At 44.6% G+C, this 25,768-nt stretch overlaps 1 protein-coding gene across 1 annotated transcript in view; it reads left to right on the top strand.

The window, feature by feature from the left end:
• The window catches only part of LOC101643207 (myocardial zonula adherens protein), a 109,691-nt gene extending 86,007 nt beyond the window's left edge, over positions 1-23,684 (top strand). Inside the window, exons 10-11 of the mRNA XM_045286472.1 lie at positions 11,606-11,706; positions 22,759-23,684. Coding sequence (XP_045142407.1) covers positions 11,606-11,706; positions 22,759-22,855 — 198 coding nt within the window. The 3' untranslated portion in view covers positions 22,856-23,684. The remainder of the gene's footprint in view (positions 1-11,605; positions 11,707-22,758) is intronic.
• Positions 23,685-25,768: the final 2,084 nt, after the last annotated feature.

Consider the following 25,768-nt stretch of genomic DNA (forward strand, 5'->3'; position numbering starts at 1 on the left):
TTTTGAATGAGCTGGTGGCAGATTCTAGGCCCAGGAGTCTCAGTCTTCTGAGAGTGGGGGGAATGGGGTGCTTGCCCCACCCCTGCCTCTCTCTTCTCCCCTCCACAGCCACGGGCCCAGCTCCAGTCCAGAATGAAGTTTTCTGTTTCTGAGATGCCTCTGAAATCGTAGCTCCCGTATATTTAGTTACCTGTGTTTAAACTCTCATTAGCTTCTGGTTTGCATTCACCTATCTGGATTTCTAAAAATTTACTCTACCTCGCCTCATCAGACTGCGTTTTTTTATCAACCGGTTAAAATATTTCTTATGTAGAAATATGCCATTATTTTAAAAAATGACTGAACAAATATGTATTCGCTCACCTCCTTGAGCAGTAATAGTTTATTGCCATTTCCAACGTAGAAAATATTATTAAAATAAAATCACGAGCATGAATCTTCATAAGATAGATGTTTCCTGAAACTCTGAACAAATTCTGTGTTTTTCTCTGCTAGAAATCTTTCCTTCCTCCAACAGTTTATTGGCATCTCACTCACCTATCATACAATTCAGTCATTCAATCACGTCAGTAAAAGTTGTATAATCATCACCACACTCAGTGTCAGAATAGTTTCTTCATTCTTGGACTCATCATTATTAGTTCTCCATTTCTCTCCAAACTTCCCTGCCTCACTCCCAAGGAACCATCAGTCCAGTTACTATCTCTATAGATAGCCTATCCCGGATTCCTTATAAAGGAAAACATAAAAAACAAGCAAACAAACACTAACAAGAATAACAAAGTAAAACAGATGCCTACTAGACATCTTAAACTTGTAACTAAACTGCAGCTAAACTTTTAAAAATCAGAGGAAATCTTGACTGTAGTGATAAATACATAGGTCTACGCATGTAATAAAATTACTATTAATTTCACTACACATGTAATAAAATTATGTAGCATTAAATGCACACGACTACAAGGAAATTGGGGCGGTAGAAAAATTGAGGGAATCAGTTAGTTCCAGTACCTTGATCATGATATTGGTGGAGAGTTTTCTAAGATGTTGTTGTCCTGGGGGCAACTGGGTGAAGGGCACACAGAATTCCTCTGTATTATTTTTTATAACCACAAGTGAATCTTCAGTTCCTTGCTTCTTGACGATCTTGTTATCCAACATTGAACATTTACGACAGTAGTAAAAATCCTCTCTCTGGCTCTTTTGCCCATTAACACCATGTGCCAGGCCATAACAAAGGCCAAGGTACTAGACGAGAGTAAAACTGGCTGTATGGTTATGTGGTAGTTTGTCTGCGTCATGATTCTTAGTGTTGTTTTTTTCTCAACATTTTATTGGGGACTCATACACCTCTTATCACAATCCATCCATCTATCCATTGTGTCAAGCACAATTGTATATTTGTTGCCATCAACATTTTCAGAACATTTTCTTTCTGCTTGAGCCCTTGGTATCAGCTTCTCATTTTTCCCCTCCCTCCCTCATGAACCCTTGATATTTATAAATTATTGTTATTTTTTCATGTCTGACACTGTCCGATGTCTCCCTTCACCTACCTTTCTGTTGTCCATCTCCCAGGGAGGGGGCCATAGGCAGATCATTGCGATCGACTCCCCCTCTCTCTCCCCACCTTCCACTGATTCTTAGTGGGTTGGCAGTTATGGAATGATGTCATCATCCTCTATTTTCTGATCTGACATGGTCATTTCTGCTCTTTGGGACCTAATCATGTTGATAAATTGAGGAGTGGGTATATTTTGAAATAGAACTTCTAATTTTAAAAATATTATTAAAAAAAACAGAGGAAAGAACTCAAACGTCTTCCTTTTGTCTGTCCTTGAGTTAATGTGTGTGACACCTGGCCTCTCGGTGTGTTTCTTGTGCATTCTTGGCACTATTATCCACTTCTCTGTCGAATCTCGGCTGGCAGCACCAGGCACCAGGACTTTGCAACTGCATTTTATTGGACACAATAAGACAGGTTCTTCAATAGGACAGGTGCGCCAGCTCCTAGTTGCTTGCTCTTTTAGGTCTAAGGGAGTTGGAGACAAATGGCTGCCATTTACGTGTGACATAATTTCACCCCCCACAAGCCAAAAGTTGTCACATGGGATTCTTCCATCGTGGAAGGCACACAGACCTCCCCAGCCACGGTGTGGTATGTGTTACCTTTGTCAACACAAGGGGGTGGTATTTGAAAGCAGAAAATCCTAGAACTTGATTCTTGGTCCCGAGACAGTTTCTTTCCAGCACGGGGTCCAGGCAGCAGTTGGAGGCAACTCTGTCATTCCACGCAGCCACGCTCTGTGGGACTGAGAACCAGAGAGCCTTTGTTTTGCTGTATTGAACCTGTCCGTTTTGTGGATCATTTTCTCTATTTCTCAAGTCTGTCTCTGACTCCCTGACGTTCTTCCTACTGCCCATGTCCTCGCGGTCTTTTGGTTTTGTCTTTTCTTCTTACCAACTTTATTGTGTACAATTTATGCAAACAAACCACATCTATTCCAGTCATATAGTTTTTTTGGCTTTCAGCATATGTTATGTGCTAGGAAACTACTGCCACAATCAAGATACAGAATTTTCCGTCCCTTGCCTCAAGCTCTTGGTTTCCCATGAAATGCAGGCAACCACTAGTAATTATTTCAGTCACTTTGATCCCTTTTGGTCACTATAGATTTGTCTGTATTTTATATAGACGAACTCTTTTGTGTCTTGCTTCTTATACTTGTGAAGATGTGCAGGTGTGGAAGCTCATGGGGCCAGTTCTGCTCTGTGCTTCAGTTGCTTTGAGTTGGAATCGACTCAGGGGCAGTACGTTTTTGCACTCAGTAATGCTCCAAGGCACATCCACGTTGTTTGCAGTTTGCATCCCATTATATTGCAGAATTGTGTTCCATTGTATGAATACGTTCTCGTTTGTCCATCCACTTGTTTATATGCATAGAGTATCTCCGTTTCAGAGCTGTTGTGAAGAAAGCTGTTTTGGACATTCCTGTACCGTTTTTGTATGGACAGCTAGTTTTATTTCTCTTGGGTCAATTCTCTGTGCTGGAGTCACTGCATGGCATGGTAAGTGCAGGTTCGACTTTTTAAGGTATTGTCAGATGCTTAGGGGGATTACAGTGTTTTAATTCCCACCGTCAGTTTAAATATTCCAGTCTTTGCGGGTCCACACCAGTGTTGTTTTAAGTCTCCTTGTGGTTTCAATTTGCATTTCCCGGGGGACAAATGATATCCACATTTTCCTCTATGCTTACTGGCCATTTGTATGGCTCATATGGTCAAATGTCTATATAAATCTTTTACTCATTGGAGGATTTAAAAAAACTCCTTTGTGTCTTATTATTATTGAGTTAAAGGAGTTCTTTATATATTCTGGATAGTCCTTTGATGGATGTAGCGAGCATTTCTGAGCTTTTTCTCCCACTCTATGACTTGCCTTTTTGTTTTTTGAATGATGTCTTTTGAGGAACTAAATTTGTTGGTTTGTTTGTTGGCTTGGGATACTAAGTTTTACTTTCAAAAAGTTCAATTTAAATTTTCTTGTATAGTTTGTGCTTTCTATGTTTTATCTGAGAACTCTGTCTACTACAAGGTCACCGCGATTTTGTCCTATGGTTTCTCTAAGAACTTTATGGTTTCTGCTTTTACATTTAGACCTGTGATCTTTCTTTAAGTTAATATATGTCTTGTGTGAAGTTAAAAGATAATCATTTTTCCCTGTACATATATTCCTTTGTTCCCATTTGGCTTTCTTACTAATTCCCAACATACCAACCAACAGGAGCCCTAGTGTCGTGGTGTGTGACATGCTGGGCTACCACCTGCAGTACCACCCCCACTCTGTGCTGGAGGAAGACTGGGCTTTCTTTTCCTGCAGAGTTAGGGTTGCAGAAACCCCCAGGGACAGCTCTACCCTGCCCTGTGGGACATTTTGAGTTGGAATCAATTCAATGGCAGTGAGGTTTGTTTTTCAATATAGATACATATTTATTGTGGGACTATGATTTGTCTACACTACCCGGTTCTATCCATGAATGTAGATATTTTTGCGGTACTAATAATCAAATATTTGATCCCTTATCTAGTTACTGTTTCTTTTTTAAAATAGTGGGTTTTGTCATATACTACATATATACAATTTAATCACTCAATAATTTTAAGAAGAGTTGTGCAGTCATCACCACAATCAATCTTGGAATGTTTCTTCTCATACTCGTTGTTAGCTCCCCACTTCCCCCTAACTTCCCCTGTCGTGTCCCTAGGACATTATTAATCCAGTTCCTGTCTCCATCGATCTGCCGGTCTTGGATTTCACATGCAGAAAAACACACACAACACAAACAGGAAGCAAGCAGGCAAACAAAAAGCAACAACAATAAAACAGAACAAAGAAAACCCCCCATCGATAATGTCATAGGGAAAAACTTTCGATAATACTGATTCACAGAGGTAGGCCCCAACGAATACATGTCATAAAAACTCAAGGGGAGCATTCAAACAGTAAGTAAATGGTAGCCCCAGGCCACCCTTCACTGGGCGTCCTCAAAGCAAGAGATCCAAGCCAAGTCCAAGGACCTCCAATTCCTTAACCTTGGGAAGCAGTCATCTGCTTCTCACATGGAGACAGTTCAGCCTTAAATATAGAGTGTGTTAGGTCCTTAAATCTGCTATCCAGGTGAGTTTGAGACAAAGCCCAGGTAGTTTAGGGGGGTTCCATGTGGAATCCTCCTGGTGATGTTGTTTTTATGTAACAATAGACTGTCATTGAAATCCAGGTTCGATGGATCTAGAGAGGCGGTCAGTGGGTTAATGGTTCCTTGTGGGTATGGCAGGGGAAGTTAGGGGAATACAAGGAATACAAGAAAAAAGAAAATGTTCTAACACTGGTTGTGGTAATGATTGCACAATACTTATTGATATGATTGAACTATTGAATTGTATGATATTTGGATTATGTCCCAATAAAATTGTGTATATATATTTTTAAAAGAATGTTTGGCCAGGACGAACAGACTTTAGTGCTTGGATAGCCAAAGGATTTTGGAAGTTTAGGAGTATTTTTTAATGGAAATTTAAATTAAATTGAAAAAAGTAAGATAAATGAATCCCCTTGAGTCCATTCTGACTCACAGTGACCCTGTAGGACAGGGTACGGTCACTACTTGTGCTCCCCAGTGAGTCCAATGCTGTAGATCTTTTTGTTTGTTTTTAAGATCATTTTATTGGGGGCTCGTACAACTCTTATCACGATCCATCCATCCATCCATTGTGTCAAGCACATTTGTACATTTGTTGCCATCATCATTCTCAAAACATTTGCTTTTTACTTGAGCCCTTGGTATCAGCTCCTCATTTTCCCCCCTCCCTCACTGCTTCCCCCTCCCTTATGAACTCTTCATAATTTATAAATTATTATTATTTTGTCATGTCTTACACTGTCCGACATCTCCCTTCACCCACTTTTCTGTTGTCCGGCCCCCAGGGGGGAGGTTATACGGAGATCCTTGTACTCGGTTCCCCGATGCTGTAAACCTCTACTGGAGGCAACAGCTTCATCTTTCTCCCGGAATTCCTAAGCCAAGTGATTTTTTTCTTTCTCTGTCTCTCTTTGCGTGCTTGTTCAGTGTAGCCCTGCGGTGGGGGCAAAGGGAGAAGAAGGGAGGTATCGATTTTGTTGCTTTTCTTTCTTTAAACAGATTTTTACTTTGTTTTCTATTCCTTTGGCGTTTATTCAAATATTTGTTATTTCTTTCCTTCTAACTCTTTTGGATTTACTTTGCTCTTCTCTTTTAAGCTTCTTGAGGTGGAACCACAGGCCACGGATTTTAGACCTTTCTTTCTTCGTTTAATCTAAGCCTGTCAAGCTATAGAGTGTCTCTCTAAACTCCGCTTTAGCTATATCTCACAAGCCTGGGTATATTACATTTTCATTATTATCCATTTCTGAAGTATGTTCCTTAACCTCCAAATATCGGAGGTTGTCCTAGCTATCTTATTTTTTATTATTATTGTAAATTTAATTATGTTATCGTCAGTGGACATACTTTATATGGTTTTAATTATTGTAAATTTATTGAGACTTGTTTTATGGTCTACCATATGGTTTCTCTTAGCTAAATATCATGGGAAAATATTATGTTGTTGTTTTGTGTGTTCTATAAGTATCAATTAATTTGATAATATTGTTCATAGCATTTATGACTTTTCTGGTTGTTGTATCATTGCTCTATCAATTATTGAGAGAGGGATGTTGGCATTGCTTTTGACTATTTCTCTTTAAAATCTCAATTTTCACTTCATGCGTTAGAGACTCTTTATTGAGAAAATACATATTTACAATTATTGTATCTTTGTAATGAATTGATTTTCTATCTGAATGCAATGTTGGTCTCTACCTTTCTTTTGTGTTGAAGTCTATTTTATTGAACACTGATGAATCCATTCCTGCTTTCTTATACTTATGATTTGTGTCTTGTATCCCTTTCCAGCCACCGGCTTATATTAAAGTGCATCTTTTATTGATGGTATTTAGTTATCTTACTTTTTTTATTCAAAAAACGTATTGGAGTTATACCACCTGAATAAAAAATCTCTGCCTTCAATGTAGGTATAATCCAGTAACATTGCATAAAATCCATTAATATTTAACTAATTATGGATATGGTTGGGTTTACAGCTACTATTTTATTATGTTTCCTGTTTATTCCCTGATTTCCTTCCTTTCTTTTGTTCCTCTCTTCTTGCCTTTTATTGCATGATTTGAATATTGTTTTTAGATTTCTGTTTTAATTTTTCGGTCGACATTTTTGCTAGATCTCTTTGCTGTAATAGTTTGGTGATTGCTCTAGATTTCGTGACATGCAGCTAACTGTTCACAGGCCACTTCAAAATACCGCGTCATTCCAGGTAAAAACACAGAAACCCTGTGTGCATGCAAGTCTACTAACGCACACCTATGAGAGTCAGAATGATTGCATCTGCATCGACGAGAGACCCGTGATACATTGTGTCCCCTCCCCATATGTTTGAGATGAACTTGTTCTTCACTAGCTATTCCAAGTCCATTTCACTGTTGCTTTTCCTCCTTTTTTTGAGCTATTCAGACCAATATTTAGATCCAAGAGGTTAGGAATCTGGAGGAGTGTTTAAGACTGTGAACGTTCACTCTCATTTTTTAAAAAGTTTCATTTTGATTTTTTAAAGAAAAGTATTGTATATAGTTACATAGCCCAATTCAGCCAATGAAATCAGTAATATTCTGCTAACACCCCCCATAAATGTGGTTCTCTTCCTTCCCCCCCTCCCATCCTTCCTCCCTTCCTTAATAATTTCCTCTCCCTCCCTTCTCCCTGGTCCTGTCCCCATCCCTGACCTCCTTGTCGTCTTCAAAGTCATATCTTTTGGTATAAAAACCATGTTTCTTTTCCGTACTTTTTCCTTATAATAATGGTGTTATCAAATATTTGTCATTGTAAGATTGATTGTGTTGTCTAGTCATAATATATTGTTATAAATTTTGTTTCAAATAATCAGCATTTCTTGGAAGGAAGGTCAGGTGATGGCAAAATCCCTAAAAGTTTTCTCATCTTAAAATAAGGTCTTCATTTCACCACCATTCCTGAAAGACATTGGGTTTTAGATTAAGCCCCTTACGCTCAGTGTCTGAAAAATCTTGTTCCATAGTCTGCTGACTGCCATGGTTTCATGAACTTATCTTCCGAGTAACATCTCCCTGCTTCCCGAATCTCCTTACCCATGTTAGTCTGAAACCTGGGTCTGTGTTCAAGCAACTAAAGCCCCCGAGGTAGTTTAGAAAACCAAATCTACACGGCAGTGCATTGAATGGTAAACCATGACATCATTGAACATCTGCGAATGCACATGGGAGAATGGTACCGGCAGGCAGCAGAGTATACCCCCAACCATGTAGTTAGTATGTATTACTAATGCTTAGAGGTGGCTTGTCATAACTTGAGTGTACCCTAAGTTGGTGACTTCCTGTCCAGAGCTTGAAGCCTTGGCTGTAAACCTCTTTTTGTTTGCCCCCTCCACACCCCACTTCCATGTTCATGCTTCAAGGGAGTCAGCCAGAGACCTGAGACAAGTCGATCACAAAATCTCCTTCTCAGATTCTCTCTCTTGCCTGTGCTCTCCGTGTGGGCCATTCTGGTTGTCTTGGATTCCTTCTCCCACTCGCTTCTGCCAGGAAGGTGGTCTTTTTATTGCATTTGTTTTTCTTCCCCAATTTTGCCAGGTTTAATGGAAGTTGTGCATGGGACTATTTGACTCTTGCGTTTTTTTCAAGTGATTCTTCCTTGTGTTTGCCCCTCTCCTTTCCAAGTGATTCTTCCTTGTGTTTGCCCCTCTCCTTTGGATTTCCGTCTGAGGATCTGTTTGTGGTCTTGGACCAGTTGGAGCCTCGTCATACCCACCTTGCTGGGGTGAAGGCCCGCATGGGCAGTTGAGCCATTAGCTTGATCTTGCTTCACCCAGTGAAGGTAGGCAACGTATTTCTTCCTGTAAGCTGGGCCACCTGGCCAATTGGCTGGCCTTTCTCACGTCCTTGCACAACCTGCGCTTCAGCATCCCTGCACATGGGAGGGACCAAACATTGGATTTCCATCTCAGTTCCTTGCAAAGAAGGGGGAAGACTTCATCTTCCTGAGCACGTGGGGCGTTCATTGAAATGCCTTTTCCAGTTTGGGGTTAATCCGAAGTCACAAAGGGATTGAACTTGTACTGTTGGCATGGCCCTTGTTCTGTTATTTTCATGACACCGTCCCTCTCATGAGGAGCCCTGGTGGCATTGTGGTTACGTGTTGGGCTGCGACCGACAAGCCACCCGCCAGCCACTGCTCAGGAGAAAGACAGGGTTTTTTACTTCCCGTGAAGTGTTACACTCTGGGAAAGGCACAGGGGCAGTTCTGCGCTGCCCTCTAGGGGCGCTGCGAGTCAGGTGTGAGTGCTTCTAAGTTGAGTGGCTACCGTAAGACTGAGGTCCTCAGGTTGCAAATCATGGTACCTTCATCTCTGTAAGGCTGATCCTGTTTCCCTACCTAATTCCACACAGGGTTTCATACAGCCACCCCATATTTTTTTTCTTTACTGATGCCTCATATTTCCACAAGAAGCGTTTGGTTCCTTTGCGTTGTGCATCTCTGACGTGCACATGGAGAGTTCTCATGAACCCGGACCAAGGATTTGGGGTGATCTCCCCTCTGTTCACGGAATCCCGATTGGGGCATATGTCCAAACATTGTCTTTTATGCCCCTCCACCATAGGCCCTAGCCCAACATTCTGTGACCTCCTTGTGATTCGGTTCTTTCCTTTGAAAAGGGGCAAGGCTCTGGGATGGCCAAGCTTGTTCAAGGTCAGGGCTCTTCTGCCTCTCTCTTTCCCAGTGAATAGGAAAGTCCAGATGTTGCTGGGGAAGCTGTGTGTGTGTGTGTGTGTCCCTGGCCCTGTGCCACACCCTTCCCCCATCCAGAGCACCAGGCGATACACTCAGCGCCCATAGATCTGTCAGGGCCTGTCAGCAGCTAAGCAGTCTGGGAAGCGTTCTCTTCTTTACACGGGTTCCTGTTTGCCAGAGGCATCCGGCGGTCTTCCCCTTCCGGAGGACGCAGATTGTCCGAGCGCTGGGGTCCCGCAGGCAGAGGAGGAGCCACTGAGTCACTGCCCACATTCCTCCTTACAAACCAGGGAGCTGCTCTTGGCATAACTAGGATCTTAGAACCATGTCCCAACTTCAGTTTTGACTTTAAAAAGAGATTTAAAACCACACACCTGCTTTCATTGTTTTCTGGCTATACATGGAATATGCTTGTTGAAAAACATCTATGCATTTTCTAATTCCGTAAGGATTTATTGAGCACCTCCTGTTTGCCACACTTCGAGAACACAGCCAATAAGCTAGACATGGTTGTGCCTCATGCTAGAAAAATACTATAAACGGTAAGAAAATATATAGAAGAACCTTTTTAAAAAGTACTCAAAATTCTAAATATAATCACTGTCAAAACGTTGTTTTTTTGGTTTTGTTTTAAATCTTGTGTGATTTTTCATTTTTGGAATCTGGGCATACTTGCTTCATCTATTTTCATTTCCAAGTCTTCACCTCTCTTGCTTCTTTTCTTTCTTTCTTTCTTTCATCTCCCTATGAGGTGCATTTCCAGTTCTTGGGCATCTAATCTTCAAGCAATGTGAATTGTTGGGGGGTGGGGTTGGGGGGTGGGGGTGGGCGAACTATTCAAAATGCTAATTTTAATCTCAAGTGGCTTGTTCTGCTTTATTTGTTTGGGATTCAGAATTCTTCACACCTATGAAATACTAATTATTAAGTTAGAGAGGTATTTCCCACTAAATAAAATTAATAGACTTACTCATTTTATAGTTTAATGAGAGGGTGTTAAAGTTGAGCTGCACCTTATTTATAATTGCAGGGGAAAAAAGATAAATACCTAAATGCCCATCAGTAAGAAGCCAGTTAAATAAGTAAGGTATGCCCATACACTGGAATGCTGTGAACACATTAAAATAGTTTGTTAATTTAAAAATAAAACGAATAAACATGGAAGATATTTTTTAAAACCCTATTGGATGAGGAGCCAAAAAGCAGTTTATAGTATAGTTTAGGGTATTTAATTTCATTTATGTAAAATTAGATGCATATGCAACTATATAAATAGAAAGCTATTTGTAAATATTCCATCAATATTCAATGAATATTTCTTTAACACTATGGTTGGCTAGGTTTTCTAGACAAGCAAAGCCAGCGAGGGAAACCTACATACTTTTACATCAAGGAAGTGGCTCACACAGTTGTAGAAGTGGTTACATCCAGTCAAGGTCAAGTCCATGAGTCAGATGTTAAGGCCATTCCTGACTCACGTAACTGCCAGGAAGATGAGCCAGGAAGCAGGAAGCCCAGAGGCTGGTGGAGGCAGAGATGGATGAATCCACGGTCAGCAAGCCAGGCTTATGGCTGCAGAGTCAAATGCATCCCAGGTTGGCAGGCAATATGGCAGTTCCTTGATTGCACCCTGGTTCCACAGGCACTACAGTGGGCTGTTTGTTGTTTCAAGTCTAAGTTGAGACAGGAGATGCAGGATTCATATCTGCATGAATGGAAGAAGTCTTCTCCAAGAGTCAGTTTAGCATCAGACCACTCCCCTGATGAAACTTCTCATCAATTGTACTGAGTGGGACCTGACCTGATTTGGGAGTGGGCACACACTCCACACATGGCATCCCACAACTTCTTGGCTGTCCTCCCAGAAGATCTCTCCATGGAGTTGATGACCTTCTATGAGATCTCACATCATGGGGAATCCTCGCCCGGCCAAGTTGACACAAAAACTCTCTCTTATAAAGTGGGCACTTGTTGCTGTCTTTAGGAGCCATCAAATCAAGTTCAGCTCATAGGGACCCCGTATGACACAGTGTAGCTTCCCTTTCGGGTACTCAGTAAGTAGGCTGGGATAGCTATCCAGGTCTGAGAAAAATCCAGACGCTGCATATAAATTGAATCATGCTGATTTTGGAGGGAATATAGTTGCTTGAACAATGTTTTTTTTGTTGTTGTTTTTCCTTCATCTCTAGAATAATGAGCTGCAAAGCAGGTTGGACTACTTAACAGAAACCCAGCTTAAGACTGAAGTGGAAACCAGAGAGATTGGAGTGGGCTGTGATCTCCTACCCAGGTATTTAGGAATTTCCTGTTTTTCTGACTCAAATTCCTCTTTGACTTCAGGAAATACTTTCCTGGGCTATTATTGCCCAAATTTCTTTCTTTTATTTTTTTTCCCTATAAAAAACATTTCTGTGCAGTGACATGGTGGCTGCTGAGGGGTGTGTTCTGACTGGTTTCTGTGGGAGCAGGGGCCGTGTGCAAAGTGGAGGGGACAGAGGAGGGAGCTGGGCAGACGCTGCAGACAGAGATTAGGAAGGGCGTGTGTTTGTTCTTTCATCCAGCGGCTAGTGAGTATCTCCCCTGTGCCTGACGGCTGTGATGTAGAGTGGATTGAGATGTGGTTCCTGCTCCCAAGCACAGTTCGGGTGGAGGAGACTGGTGGGGAAGCTGGCATTCATCACACGGTCAGAGGGACTAACAAGGTGTTTTAGTAGTACCGAGCAGCCCTCGTGTCATAGTGGCTACACACTGGGCGCACGGTTGGCAGTTTGAACCCACCAGCCGCTCTTCGGGAGAAAGACTTGGCTTTCTATTCCCCTAAAGAATAACAGTCTCAGAATCTCGCAGGGCCAGTTCTATTCTGTCCCATAGGGTCGCCGTGAGTCAGAATTTACTGGATGGTAGTGAGTTTGCGATTTAGAGTCTAGTCATATAGAGGAGGGGAGGAAGGTCTCAACTTTGAAGCGCGTTTATTCTGTCTCGAGTGCCATAACAGAGTATTGTCAAGCACTGGATCAGACTCCTAGTAAATGATTTGTTCTGGAAGCAGATGTTCAGTAACTGTAGCCTGATTTCTCCAGTTGCATTCTCAAGCTGAAGGACTGACCCATTTGTTGTTAAACTACTCCCAGGCCCATGCCTGGGTCTCTCCCTGCGTGAAGTTACCAGCTGTGACCTCTTAACTTGTATTTGCTAACTAACCCACCAGCTCCAGGGACTCGGAACCGTGCCAGAACCGTGCCACAGGGCCCGTAATCTCATGTGGCTTGTCACTAGGTCCTCAGAAGGACAAAGTACCAGACCCACTGTGTGTAGGAGGTGGTATTCTTATATACTCTCAGCACCATCAGTGTGTGTCCCGTTAGATGTTGTAATCACCCATAACAATGGGGAATCTGGAGTTTCTAATGATTACATCTGGTAGGAATGATGATGAGCCAGTGATCAAGTTAGCATAAGGGATGCCTCCGGGTTCTCCTGTTCGTGGCCAGAAGCAAGATGCCTTCCGAGAGATCTGTCATCCCTGGAGCCTCGGTTCCCTGGTATGTAAACTCAGAGTCTGACCAGATGACGTCCCAGTTCTCTTCCACACCAGCCGCTGTGTGTGGTTGCTGTTGCTGATCTGCCCTTGAGCCAGGCCCAGCCCTCTTCAGTGCACAACGATGCCAGACTGTGGTAACCCAACGTGTTTTCAGAAATACAGTGAGCCCTCGTTGATCGTGGTTAATCGGTTCTAGACCCTACCGTGATAAATGAAATTCCGCGAAGTAGGATTCCTTATTTGTAAATCAAATATTTTCATAGTTAGAGCATAGAGGACATGAAAAAACACCCTTTAGTCACCATTACACTCGTATTACCCAATTTATTAAACGAAAAAGGGAAAATACGGTAAAACATTTTGGACGTTACAATTATCATTTATTATTTATTATATTATTTATGGCATCAAGCGTGTACAGTATGAGCCAATCAGTGGCAGTAATGACAGAGCATGCGCTGTTACGCAAAAACAGCAATAGAGTGAAGCCGCGGAAGTCGATGCGCGAAGTGGCGAGGGTTCACTGTAGATAGATCTCTAGTCTGTGTTTTTCTAGTCTGTGTTACTCTGGAAGCTTCGCTGAATCCTATTAAGCATCACAGCCATACCCAAACCTCCACTGACAGACAGGTGGGGGCTGCACAGGAGGTGCCTTGGCTGGGAATTGAGCTTGGTTTCTTGAGTAGAAGACGTGAATTCTGCTCCTGAACCCTCCCTACCCCCCCACCCCACCCCCAATTGAATAACAAGTCCCCCAGTCCCTTTCTTGTTCTTATTTGAATCACTTGTCTTTGGATGGAAATAGGCAATGTTATCGTCCTGATGTGATTAAGGAGAGAGGTGTTTTACTCATGTGAAGATCTACAGTCTCAGAAACCACAGGGGGCAGTTCTAGCCCGTCCTATATGCCCTGTATGGTAGCTATGAATCGGAATCTGCACTGCTTGGTTTGGCTGGATGTGATTTACAGAAAGGTTTAAAGAAAGAAAACAACCAGAGAAAAGAAACTGTAAGTTGAGTCGGGGTCTCCTCAGTGTGTAATCTTCCATGCATCATAAGCACAAATAGCCCAAAAGAAGGATTGATGGTGGCCAGGGGCTCTTCTTTCAAAATACAAAGAGTTGGTCATACCTTGCCCCCTTAAAAAAAATTCAAGAACCAAATGGCCCTGTCTTCACTAATTGCCCACATAATAAATCTTGCATGGCTAAGTCGGGTTCAAAACTGTGCCTGAAACCAATAAATTGTTTGTTTTCTAATTCCCACATTTTGGCTTAGAATAAGCTTTTCAATTTGTATGCCGAAGTATAGCCCGAAGCAAACTTTTACAACTCAGTTATGAAACCGCAAAGTGGTTTTCATAATGGAAGTGCTGACAGACCCTTAACTTATGGTCACAGTGAACTTGGAAGTCACCTCCATATCTGAAAGCAGCGTTTCCATAAATGTAGTGTTTGGTTTCCCCCAGGATCCATCTCAGGGCTTTAACTACCTGGGTCAGTCAGCAGAGGAAATGAAAACTACATATCCGCATTTCCAAAAAGGCACAGCAGTATTTCATTTGTGTCCCCGCACGGCTTTATGAAGTGCCTACTGTGTGAGAGGCACCCCCGAAGTCTTGGAGAGGGGCAAGGGAGGTTTAGAGATAATCAGTGTGGCCGTTTTCAGCCTGTGCTTCCTGGCACTGCCTTGCTCCTGGGGAGGTTTTGGGGTGCCATGGGGAAGTGGGGGGAAAGCGAGGCTGGGGGTGTCAGTGAGGAGCTGACCTATGGGATGCCCAAACCCCAAAAACAATCTGAGTAAATGTTGAATTAATTCCCAATAGTCGGAGTTGTCTTGACGGCCGTGAGTTTGGTATGGAGAGGTGCTCTCTGAAATCAAGGGCTATTGCCAAAAGTAAATTGGACCCTCTGTAAGAGACGACACCACAAAGACAACAATTACTTTAAGCTACCGAGATGATAAGGGGGGGCAGGGAAACCAGAGTGTCGAAATAGAACCACCAGAGCATGGTTACGGAGAATGTTGACACTGTGTGCAAAAAGCCCCTAATGTCATTGAGCAATCAATGGAGACAGTGTCCAGTGAGAATGTCATGGCTGTGTACACGCTTACCAAATAGTAAGGGATCATTAACTCTTTAAAAACCAGATTAAAGCCCCAAGCAAACAAACACCACTGGGTAACCATTGGTCCAATCTAATGCCCTTGGCTTCACAGATACAAACATTGAGGCCCACAGAGATCAAGGCACGCACTGGAAGCCACCTTGAAGCAAGGTCCTTTGAGTCTGGGCAGCAGCCTCACCCTCTCATGACCACTCCGTGTCCAGTTCTCAGTCAATGGAGTTGCTGAATTGTGCTCTGGCTGTTCTAGCAAGATCTCTGGTGCTCACGTTGACTTAAACTTGGATGGAACGAATACGCGGCTACATGGCACTTTCCTGAACATGTTTTAGATTGAGGCTTTCAGAGTGTTTCAAACCAATAGGACTACGGAATGAAACTTTGATCATAAGGCATTTGTTCTCACCCTCAGTTCTTCTGCCAGGAAGGGCCTGGTGGTGTGGCCCAGTGGGACGCGGAGGAGTCTCAGGCTGCCTGGGTTCCCTTCCAGTTCAATTGCTAGTTGAACACAGTGTTGGGTGGGACACTTAAGCTCTTGAGAGTCTCCACCTTCCTCTGGAAAGTGAGAGGGAAGATGACAGGCTCTCAGGGCTGCTGAGAGATGGAAAGAAACCTTTGTGTATGAAGCATTTGGCACAGTAACTGGATGATGGTTAAGCACTCAATACATTATGTTATTAACTAGTATAACTAATAACTATCATTACCAAAGCAAAAGGGTTATTTTATTTTTAACTATTCCAACTATTACTATTCTTGTTGAAACCCTAACTAAACAGTGCATGGAGCATAAGTGAATTGGGCAAGTTCCTAAGTGTAATTTTTATTGGTGATAATTAGTCATTTCATTAAGTGGATTGATAGCCCCATCAAGGATACAGTGCTTCCATATGCCTAGAACTCTCTTTAAACTGTCAGTGGTTCGAAGGGTCTGCACCAGGGGTCAGCAAACTGCGGCTGTTCTGTGCATACATGTGGCTCTGCCACAAAATTTAAAACCTTGAAAGGATATTATTCAAATGATGGTGATTTTTTTTAAATCGCCACTTAAAAATTTAAAAAAAATTTTAATCGCCACTGTTAAAGGGTATTACTCAGATAATGGTGATTTCATTAGCTTTGAAATATATATTTGTGACTTTTGAAGAACTTTTCGGTTATTGTGGGACAGGATTGACTCTTCCATCTCAAAAGATTGCTGACCCTACTGTCCCCTTTTCAGGGAATAAAAATTGCTCAGAGACCCCCTAGTAATGAAAAACTTTTGTACTGTAGCCCTCAATTCAGGATAAAGTGTAGGTATCTGCTTTGTAGCCCCCGTGGATCTTGCCAGCGCCCCCCAGGAAGTAGTGCCACCCATTTGGGGAATCGCTTGTCTACAGGGCACATAGAACTGGAGAAGGCTGGTTGCTGATTGGTGAGGCGGCTGCCAGCTGAGACTCCAGAGGGGTCCCAGTGAGTCCCAGGACCTGCACGCAAAGCTTCTCTGTGGAGCAGCACTTGGCCAGCTCCTCCTTGCCCCTCACACCTGCAAGTGTTTCTGGTGTAGTGGGTAAGCACTTGACTGCTACCTGAAAGGTTAGTAGTTTAAACCCACATGGCAACTCTGCTTCCACAGGGATTATAGTGAGAGAAGCCCCTGGGAGCCTTATCCTATGATACAAGGGGTTACGGGCAGTTAGAATCAGCCCAAGAACACCAGCAACAGCAGTTAAATGGACTCTCCTTTCCCTCCTTTTTTTCTTTTGGTCTTGCTAAAGAGATGAGAGGTTCACTATTTGAAACTAGCGTTTTCTTTATTTTCAGAGACACAAAGCAACTCTCATTACTCCCTCCTTACCTTACCTGCACCCTGTTTCCTCTGTCCCACCCAGAACTGTTTGGTTCCTGTGACAGGCCCTTAGTCAAGCACTCAGTGGATTCTCAGTAAGCACGTTTTGGATGAATACATGAAAGATACCAATCCCATTAAGTTCTAAGGCAGCTTGTGACCTTAGGCAGCAGTTTCAAATGATTGCTTAATAGGCATCCTGCTTAATAATTATTGCTTAAGGAGTCCTGGTGGCAGTTGTAGGACCCTGGTGGCATAGTGGTTAGGAGTTGGGCTGTGATCCACAAGGTCAGCAGTTTGAAACCACCAGCCACTCCTCGGGAGACACAGGCTTTCTACTCCCATGTAGAGTTACAGTCTCAGAAATCCACAGGAGCAGTCTTACCTGTCCTGTCGAGTCACAGTGGGTTGGAATTGACTTGATAGTGAGTTTGTTTTGTTTTATTTGGGCTGGGCTTGGCTTCATTTGGTTTAGTAGCTTAGTGGGCTAAGCATAGGGCTGCTAACCACAAGGTTCGCAATTTAAACCTACCAGTTGCTCCGAGGGAGAAAGCTTAGGCTGTCTATTCCCATAAATAATTGGTTTCAGAAACCCTAGGGACCAGTTCTACTCTGTGTTAATCCAGATAGACTAGAGAAACAAATTTATAGACACTCCTGTGTACAAGAAAGAGCTTTATTTAAAAGAGTAATTGTAGATTAAGAAAACATCCCAGATCAAGCCCATAAGTCCAATATTAGCCCATATGTCAGATACCAGTCTGTAAATTCCTCTTCAGACTCATGCAACACATGGAATGACATTGAATGCAGGAAGATCACAGGCCAGTGGGTGCAAAGTCTTATGGATCCAGTGGTAGTGGAAGCATCTCAGTGCTGGCGTGGGTCTCCACATGGCTCCTCCGGCTCCAGGGCTCTGACTCCATCAACTTAGCTACTTGTGGCTTGTCAGCAGGAAGAGGAAGCAGAGCGTGAGTGTGGGTCTGGCCTCCAATGAGCTATTTATCTCCCTAGGGCCTCCAAATGAGGTCATCAAGTTGCTACCTGATTGACAGGCTAAACGCCACCCCTCCACTCTTAATAGTCTCAAGTTAACACCAGATTATGTAACTACCACATACTCTGTCTTGTAGGGTCGTTATGAGTTGGAATTCAGTGTGTGTGAGTTCTTCATGGTCATAGGTAAATCCCAGCCAAACTCACTGTTAATTGAGTCCATTCTGACTCCTAGCTATCCTAAAGGACATAGGAGAACTGCCTCTGTGCGTTTCCTAGACTGTAACTCTTTGCAGGAGTAGAACACCTCATCTGTGCCCTGCAGAGCAGCTGCTGGTTTTGAACTGCTAAATTAACAGCCCAACACATAACGCACTGCACCACTAGGGTTCCTCTGGTATACAGCAAGTACTTTAAAAAACGCTTGTGTCTGCATCTATTTCGGTTCAGAAGCCAGGGCGCAAAGTTGCTTTCTGTCAAAGCTGTAGCTGCTGAGTCTACAATAGTTTCTCCCCCGGGAACTGCCTCTTTACAGATTACAATTCAAAAATGTAAACAGTAACCTGAATGGAATAAAGGAAATGGTTGAATTTCAGTTGAAATTATCTGTGTTGTCAAAATCCTGTTGTTTCTCTAGTGATTCCCTAAATAATGTATCTCACATCCTTTTCTTAAAGGATAGGAGAGCCTAATGTCGAAGCCCAGAGGTCTTCCTTTATAAGTATATCTTGTACTTGATGGGCTTTTAGAATATCGATGGAAGCCACTTCTATTCTTCGGAAATTTCCGGAAGGGTGACACAAATTGCCTCCTGGCTCCTGCCCCTGGCAATGCACGAAACTGCCTGCTCAGGTCACCAAGGACCCCGATTGATGGGGATCGTATCGATTTTTCCATGTGACAGATAACACTGTGACAACTCACTCCTTCTGGAAACTCCCTCAGCCCCTGGTGTCCTGTGCCATTCATTTGTGAGTGATAGCTCTGTGCGTGGCCTGCGAGCCAATGGGATCATGACAATGAGTGATGAAGGATCGGAGCCTTACAGAAATTACACCTTGTAGAGAAGACAGATGAGCAGAGCATGCGTGCAGGAAGTTGTTTCCAGTGATATGTTAAAAGAAGGTGACCAGATGTCCCGCTTTTGGCAGGACAGTCCTGATTTCTAACAATTTGTCCCGTGTCCCGCAGCATTTTTAAAAAGTCCCAATTTTTGGAAAGAATGCATGACAAGCTAGGGTATATGGTTTTCGGCTCCCATGTGGCTCTTTCGCCAGGATATGAATTTTATCAATGGTGTCCCGCTTTACCAATGTTAAAATCTGGTCACCTTATGTTAGAAGCCTGCGTGACAACCATTCACAGAACATCATTACAGTGGAGAGTAGGGTGGGGGGAGCCAGAGAGGAAGATACGTTGAATCTCTTGGAAGGAGACTTGTGAAGTTTAGAATTCTCTTCCTATTTCTAACGTAACCGCCGTCCCCCCCTCCCCCTTACCCATTTAAGAAGCTGTCCCTCATCACACTTTTGATGCCGTCACAACCGGGCAAGGGGAGGTGGTATGAGAAGGTGAGTGCAGGTGAGTCCATTCAGCATCGAGCACCACTGGGCAAGGAAGCTGGTACCTAACAACAGTCCTTATAGCAGGACTGGCTGCATCAGTTCCTGGGGGGAGGGAGAATGGGCGTGCAGATGGAGGAAGAGGTGGGATAGAGGGATATGGGCGTGTTTGCTTTGAGTCTTGACATTTAGTCAGGTGTTCACCAGGCGCCTTTGATCATGGTTACAGGCAAGGCAGAGGGGGCAGCATGAGAAGGGCCACAGGTGTGGAGCGGTGCTAAATTGTGGGCACTGTGTGCTACTTGGAGACAGAGGAGGCTTTCTACTCCTGTAAGGAATTACATACAGTCTTCGAACCCACAGACCCCGTCCTGTAGGGTCGTTATGAGGCAGAGTCAACTCGAAGCCAGTGAGTTTGTTTGTTTGTTTTTTGGCATGGTACTTAGCAAAGCCAGAGAAGAGATACCACAGGAGATCATGGCCGGCTCTTGGGCCAAGCTGAGGAGTTTGAACTCATCTGGGAAGCAATAGGGTGACTTGCAAGGCTTCTCAGAACAGTAAGACGCACTGATTGTCTTTTGTAGGAAAACATCTTTAAAGCAAAATGGATAGGATTCGGGGAGAAGGGAGACTTGCCAGTGGCGAGATCACTTGGGACACTACTCCAAAATTCAAAGCTGGATTATGAGAGCGTGACTCTGGACGGGGACTGAGGGAGTAGAGAAGAGATCGCAAAACAGGCGTCAAGGGGACAGACTTCATACTGCTTTGTGAATGATTGACCTGGGAGTTAGAAGGAAGGGCGTTCACTCTTATGTCTCACATACCCAATTGGTCATTGCACTAGTGAGAGTACACCGTGTAAGAAGCCACCCACAAGTCTCCGTGGCTTAGCCCGGTAAAGACTGCTTGCTCTCACATCGCAGTTCGAAGTAGGTTGGCCTGGACGTTGCTCCACCCAGTCCTTCAGGAACCCAGGGTTCTTCCCACGAGTGGCTGACTCTGCTTGGCTTTGGGGTCTGATCATTTCCTCTACTATATCCTCTGTGCTCCAGGGATGAGACAGAGCTTGGCATATTTTGAGAAAGGCTTTTTACAGGCTAAACACAAAATCATGTGAATCGTTTTTGCCCATTTAGTCACATACCAGCATATCGAGAGGGAAGCTGGGGCATATCGTCTAGTTATACGTGTATATCTGGGAGGAATAAGAAAGGGAGCTTATGTCTCTGCTTTGGCAATCCAATTCTGTTCATTCGACTTCTGAAATACCTCCCTAACTTGTCCCTGCGACTTCACCTTCAGTGCAGCTGCTGACATTCAAGTTCCCTCGGACTCTCAACTCTGACGCTGAAGGCCTTTCTCACCTTCCCACCTCCAGACGAACCTCTCTGCCATCAACTCTCATTACTGCCCTAGGAATCTTGCTAGAATCGATCATGCCCCTCCCTGCAAAACCTTCTCAAGGGAGCCCCTGGTGGTGACACGGTGAAAGCTCGGCTGCTAACAGAGCGGCTGGTGTGAGGGTTTGAACTCACCCAGCGGCTGTCGGAGAAGGACCATCTGTTTCGGGAAAGATGGCAGCCAAGGACCCCCAGGGGCGGCTGTGGGTTCCAACTCATCGTGCCCTCTGCAGAGCGGAACAAGATCCCCGCTCCCCGGTCCTGCCCCACCCTCACTCCTGTTCTTATGTTCGAGCTGTTGCTGCAGCCACGGTGTGGAGGGCATCGTGTGGAGGGCCTTCCTCTTTGTCACTGTCAGAAAACCCAAGAGGGCAGCTTGACTCTGTCACATAGAGATGCTGTGCGTCCGAATCTCTTTGATGGCAGTCAACCACCACTACCACCTTCTGAGCCCCTTCGCAAGGCACACAGGGCCTCACTTGTCTTGCTCCCCTCCATCACCAATCCCTTGCCACTGTGAATTCTTTGCTCCAGACCCACTAAATTCAGTTCGCACCCATGGGCTTTTGCACTGACTGTCCCGTCTGCCTGGAATTCCCATCTCCTCCTCACTCAATTGACAAAAGATCCACCTCCCTTTACACATGTGCTGATCTCCTGCTTGTTCGGATGTGGACTTGTTCTGTCCTCCGTGTGCCCCAGCACGTTCATTCTCAGATTGCTCGGGCCCTGGCAGCAAGGGAAGATTGAAGAGTTCAATGAAGGGACTGTTTACAAAGGTGCACATTCTAGCTGTGAGAGCCTGGAGCCGAGGGGCAGAAGGACAGGGTAGCAAAAGGGAGAGAAGAGCCAGGGAGAGTGGTTGCTCTAAGGACAGATTGCCCACAGGAGCTGTGACCTTTGGTAGAGAAATGATGCCAACTTGGCACAGTGGTTACATGCTAACCAAAAGGCCACAGGTTCAAACTCGCCCAGTGGCTCTGCAGGATAGAGGTTGGGTGATCTGCTCCCATCCAGACTGAAGCCTAGAGAACTCCGTGAGTCAGTTCTACTCTGTCACATGGGGGTCACTATGAGTTGAAAATCGACAGCAAACACAACCAAGTTGCAGCGGAGCAGGGAGGGATGCCGGTCTTGAGCTCTCTGTCCTCCCGCTCAGCTCTCCCACTGACCTCTCCCAACTAGTCAAAGCCAACCAGGAGCCCAGAGGCAAAGGAGCCCCTGATGCAGTCCTTCCAGGTTAGCTTCCCTGGGCCCAGAGCTGGGTGAGGGGCAGAGTGAGCCTGAGTGGGCAAACAGAGATGGTACCGAACACATCACATTACTAGTATACCTCTCTGAACTCTCTCCCCCAAACGATGAGTCTCGGGTGTAGTTTTGTACTTTTCTGAGACACCGATGCCAAACACCATCTTTAAAAGTTGATAACTTATTGCTGCTGTTGGTGGTGTTGTGAACTCTTGTTGAGTTGGCTCCTGGCACAGCAGAACAAAATGCTGACCCAGCATGGTTGACCGTGGACCAGACGGCTGTGATCCATAGGGATTTCGTGGGCTGGTTTTTGGAACTAGATGACCAGACCTTTCTTCCTACTCAGTCAGCTCCCCTCATCAGTGAATCGTCAGTCCGTTCCACATCAGAACCACGAGCAAGCCTTCACCAAACACCGGGTAGTGGTTGTGCATTGGCCAGGGATGGAGCCCCGGCTCCAGAATGGAAGGTAGAGCCACCGGTGTCTCAGTGGTTCCTTTAGTGAACCGTGTTACCGTTGTCTTTTAAACATGTCTGTGTGCTGACAGCCCATTTCCTAAGGTTGTCTTAACACACGGAGAGTGGGGAGAGTGTCGTCTCAGCCTCCTGACCTGCCTTATCTCATTTCGCAGCCAGCCCGGCAGAACCCGTGAAATCGCCATGCCCTCCCGGAGCTACACGCCATACACGCGGGTCCTGGAGCTGACCGTGAAGAAGACTGGGCCCTAGACCCCAGGCTGCGGACCCTCTTCTACAGAGGGACGGAGATCCTCACGCTGAGTGCTGACGTCTGCAATGATGGAGGACATTTGCTTTCTCACACAACACGGTTTAAGCCAGAATGGACCTTGCTGAGATTCTGGGCCACATCCAAGGCATGAAGGAGAGAGAGGGGCGGGGGGTTGATGAGGTGGTATTTCAAAAGCCCAACCAACATATCCTCTATCCTCCTTTGTTTCCTGTGTAGACCCTGAAATCCAGTCAGAACCCCCTCACCATCCATTGTCTGTTTCACTAGACTTTGGTTGGGAGGGCAAGGGCCTTGATGGGGAATTCTTGTCAGGATCACATGTTACAGGGTGAAGGCGTTCTTTACCCAGACTAGTATTAGAGGCCATGTTGCTGGAGCCCAGAGTGGTTGGCCCACAGGGAGTATAGACGGGAGCGCCTGGATAGGAAGTGTTCCCAGCATGCAGGTGCTCTGTCCTCTGGGTCTGAGGCAGTGTTTGCAGGAGCCATTATTAGAGGCGGCCCTTGCTGGGCCTGACATCTCCAAGCGTCATTCTGACGTGCTGATCCCCTCGTCTTGATTTGTGCCTTATGCCTTTTGGAGGGCCAGCTGAAATCACTGTACTTGCACAACCTGTGATTTTTTTTCTTCCCTTCCTCACTTCCATTTACAGAGAATTTTGTAGGGTGTGGACATCTCAATTGTGGAATGTTTTCAGCATCCGTTGATATTTTTGTTACGTGAATGAGAAATCCCTTCATGCATGCCCTGCCTTGGGAATATAACCCAGATCACACATATTTAATAAATGCTGTCTATTTTGTTCTACGGATGTCCCCGTGTCTCATCCACAACCATGTGAAAGGGAGAAAGAAAGGGCAGCGGGGTCAGTTCTGGAATGTGAGTCAAAGTCAAGCCACACAGGTCTTTCAGCCAGTACCATCATCCACGGACGGTGTAATTGTCAACCGTGACAGAGAAAGAAACCTTGAACTACACCTTGTTAACCCACCGTCTGGAGAGAGTGAAATCCTCGCATGCTTTCAAAATGCAAAGCTTCATTTTCCTTTTAGCAGCCTCCTTCTTTTGTGTCCACACTTTCCGATCCTTTTCCGTGATCCCCAGTTCCCTCCCGCCCTCCCCCCTCAATCAATAAACAGCAAAGATTTAAGCTGGACAAATCACTGCGCATCAGGATTGGATAATGAGGGAAAATGCAATCTCTAGAGCCAAATTTGTATTTAATTTCTGGCTGTGGAACCTTGGGCAAGTACTCAAATTCTCTGAATATTCGTTTCAGTCTCCGAAAACCGTGGGCTCAATCAGACCTACCTGAAGGGCCGTCGTGATTAGCAGTGTAATCAGTCACAGAACGCCACCGCGTGGTGCTGGGCACCCCAGTAGCTCTTGGTGCTGATCTTTACCCCGGTTTTACAGGACGGTTCACTGTGGGTTACCCTCGAAGGGACAGTCCCTGACCACACAGAAACCTAGTCCTGTGGACATCTCCAAGGAAGAGCAGTTAGGAAAAGGCAGGTCTTGGGACCAGGGGACTCTGAGTGGCAGGGGTTCCTGGGAGCCCCTGGGATGCCTGGTAAGCTGGTCTGGAAGCAGTTTCTAAATGCAACGTAATGGCTTTCACATGTCTGTTTTAATGACACAGAGCAGAGATGAAAACTTTTCTGCAAACGCGCCCTCCTTTAGTTCGTAGTAAAACAAGCAAGAGAAGAACAGAAGACGAATTTGGCACGTCATTGTCCATTCAAGCCAGATCGGGGAGCAGTCCACGGGAGCAGAGGTGGTCCAGAACCCAGCCCTTTGTCTTTTCTTCAGGGTCTTCAGCACACAGCGAAGAATTCTGAAATGCATTTAGACTGTTTAGCAAAGCTACTTAACTAATGCTCTGGTATTTGATAGCAGATTTATCACGTGGAAATAGTTCTCTCTTTTTTTTAAGCAGTGAATTTATAAAGTTTTATAATACACCGAAATAAAAATACTTTATAATAATGCCTCAATGAATATTTACATTTCAGTTCTAGATTTCTTCAACACACGCATGCATTCTCTTTCTTTTGTTTGTGAAACGAACTTGACTGCTGACTTCAGAGCCCCATCCTGCTCTCGGCCACCGGCTAGTACATGGGGGCTTCAGAAGGTGCATGGAAAATCCCACTATCTTTTTATTCCATTTCCCCACAAACTTTTTTGAGTCCCCTTGTCTGTGCCTTGAGCAAGCCACCGGACCTCTCTGAGCCTCTCTCTGTAAAACAGGAAAATGACCCTTGGATGCTCCCGGAAATCGTGGAGATTCAATGCCTTAAGATGCACGAAGGTCTTGGAATAGTGCTTAGCACAGCAGGAGCCCTTAATGGAAGGGACATTGTCAGTAGGGGTGGCCCTAGGCGGTGCACTTTGTTAACACCCTTGGCTGCCAACGGAAAGGTTGCAGGTTCAGTTCCATCTGGAGATGTCTTGGAAGAAAGGCCCGGTGACCTAACGCCTAAAAATGAGTCATTGAAAATAAATATAGATCTATACTATTATTTCTTACAGTTAATTTGACTCCATTTTCTTGATGGATTACTTGACCTGCCTATCCACATCCCCCACCCCCACCCCGCAATGTTGGCATTTGGGGAGTTGTTTGTACCCTTTCAGGGATTATTTTACTCAGTCCTTTGATGGGCCGTTTTGTACAGGTGGCTTTGTACACTCATCTATTTCCCTCGGATAAATTTCTAGAAGTGGAATTGTTGGGTCCAAAGTTTTAAGCCTTTCGGTGCATACAGTCCAGTTTGGCCTCTGGAAATTGATCCTCATTGAAACTCGCCAAAAGAGTGAACGTGCATTTCCTGGTCCCTTGGCCAACACTGGAACGAGAAGTGAAGAGTGTATAAAACTTGCTGTCT

The sequence above is a fragment of the Echinops telfairi genome, unplaced genomic scaffold (assembly GCF_000313985.2).
Source record: "Echinops telfairi isolate 266 unplaced genomic scaffold, ASM31398v2 ScPeMD7_8;HRSCAF=38, whole genome shotgun sequence".
In the NCBI taxonomy this organism is placed as follows: Eukaryota; Metazoa; Chordata; class Mammalia; order Afrosoricida; family Tenrecidae; genus Echinops; species Echinops telfairi.